The 1,347-nt window shown below is 69.5% G+C and overlaps 1 protein-coding gene across 1 annotated transcript in view; it reads right to left on the reverse strand.

The window, feature by feature from the left end:
- Window positions 1-1,347, reverse strand: part of PC (pyruvate carboxylase) — a gene marked incomplete at its 5' end in the record, with an annotated part of 26,776 nt that overhangs the window by 15,217 nt on the left and 10,212 nt on the right. The window contains 2 exons of the mRNA XM_041414815.1: window positions 285-472; window positions 785-954. Of these exons, the coding sequence (XP_041270749.1) occupies window positions 285-472; window positions 785-954 (358 nt within the window). The remainder of the gene's footprint in view (window positions 1-284; window positions 473-784; window positions 955-1,347) is intronic.

A 1,347-nucleotide genomic window follows, 5' to 3' on the forward strand; every position in this document is an offset into this window, starting at 1 on the left:
TGTAGATTTATCCCCCCCAGGTGTATATTTATGCCCCCAGGTGTATTTTTATGCCCCGCCAAGTGCCCCCAGGTGCCCAGGGCTGACCCAGGTAGTGCAGCACAGGTGCCCCCCGGTGCCCCCGTGTTTCCCCAGTGCCCCCAGGTGTATTTTTACGCCCCCCAGGTGCCCCCAGGTGTATATTTATGCCCCCAGGTGTACATTTATCCCCCCCAGGTGTATTTTTACGCCCCCCAGGTGTATTTTTACGGCCCCCAGGTGCCCCCAGGTGCCCCCCGGCTGACCCAGGTAGTGCAGCACTTTCTGGGCGCGGTTCTGGCCCGGCCGCAGGTGGAAGAGCTCGGGGTTCTCGTCGATGAACTGCGTGTCGGCCGCGCCCGCCAGGAACTGCGGGTGGGCCAGCACGTTCTGCAGGAACGGGATGTTGGTCTGCGGGGACAGGGGGGTCAGGGGGCAGCCAGAGACCCCCGGGCTGGGGGCAGCCAGAGACCCCCGGGCTGGGGAGGGGCTGGGGGCAGCCAGAGACCCCCAGGCTGGGGAGGGGCTGGGGGCAGCCAGAGACCCCCGGGCTGGGGCGCCCCCCAGGTGCCCCCAGGTGTATATTTATGCCCCCAGGTGTACATTTATCCCCCCCAGGTGTATTTTTACGCCCCCCAGGTGTCTTTTTACGGCCCCCAGGTGCCCCCAGGTGCCCCCCGGCTGACCCAGGTAGTGCAGCACAGGTGCCCCTGTGTTTCCCCAGTGCCTCCAGGTGTATTTTTATCCCCCCCAGGTGTATTTTTACGCCCCCCAGGTGCCCCCCGGCTGACCCAGGTAGTGCAGCAGTTTCTGGGCGCGGTTCTGGCCCGGCCGCAGGTGGAAGAGCTCGGGGTTCTCGTCGATGAACTGCGTGTCGGCCGCGCCCGCCAGGAACTGCGGGTGGGCCAGCACGTTCTGCAGGAACGGGATGTTGGTCTGCGGGGACAGGGGGGTCAGGGGGCAGCCAGAGACCCCCGGGCTGGGGGCAGCCAGAGACCCCCGGGCTGGGGAGGGGCTGGGGAGGGGCTGGGGGCAGCCAGAGCCCCCTGGGGCTGGGGGCAGCCAGAGACCCCCGGGCTGGGGAGGGGCTGGGGGCAGCCAGAGACCCCCGGGCTGGGGAGGGGCTGGGGGCAGCCAGAGACCCCTGGGGCTGGGGGTAGCCAGAGACCCCCGGGCTGGGGGCAGCCAGAGACCCCTGGGGCTGGGGGCAGCCAGAGACCCCCGGGCTGGGGAGGGGCTGGGGTCAGCCAGAGACCCCCAGGCTGGGGGCAGCCAGAGACCCCCAGGCTGGGGAGGGCCTGGGGGCAGCCAGAGACCCCCGGGCTGGGG

This window comes from Onychostruthus taczanowskii, unplaced genomic scaffold (assembly GCF_017590055.1).
Source record: "Onychostruthus taczanowskii isolate IOZ18803 unplaced genomic scaffold, ASM1759005v1 scaffold474, whole genome shotgun sequence".
Taxonomy (NCBI): domain Eukaryota; kingdom Metazoa; phylum Chordata; class Aves; order Passeriformes; family Passeridae; genus Onychostruthus; species Onychostruthus taczanowskii.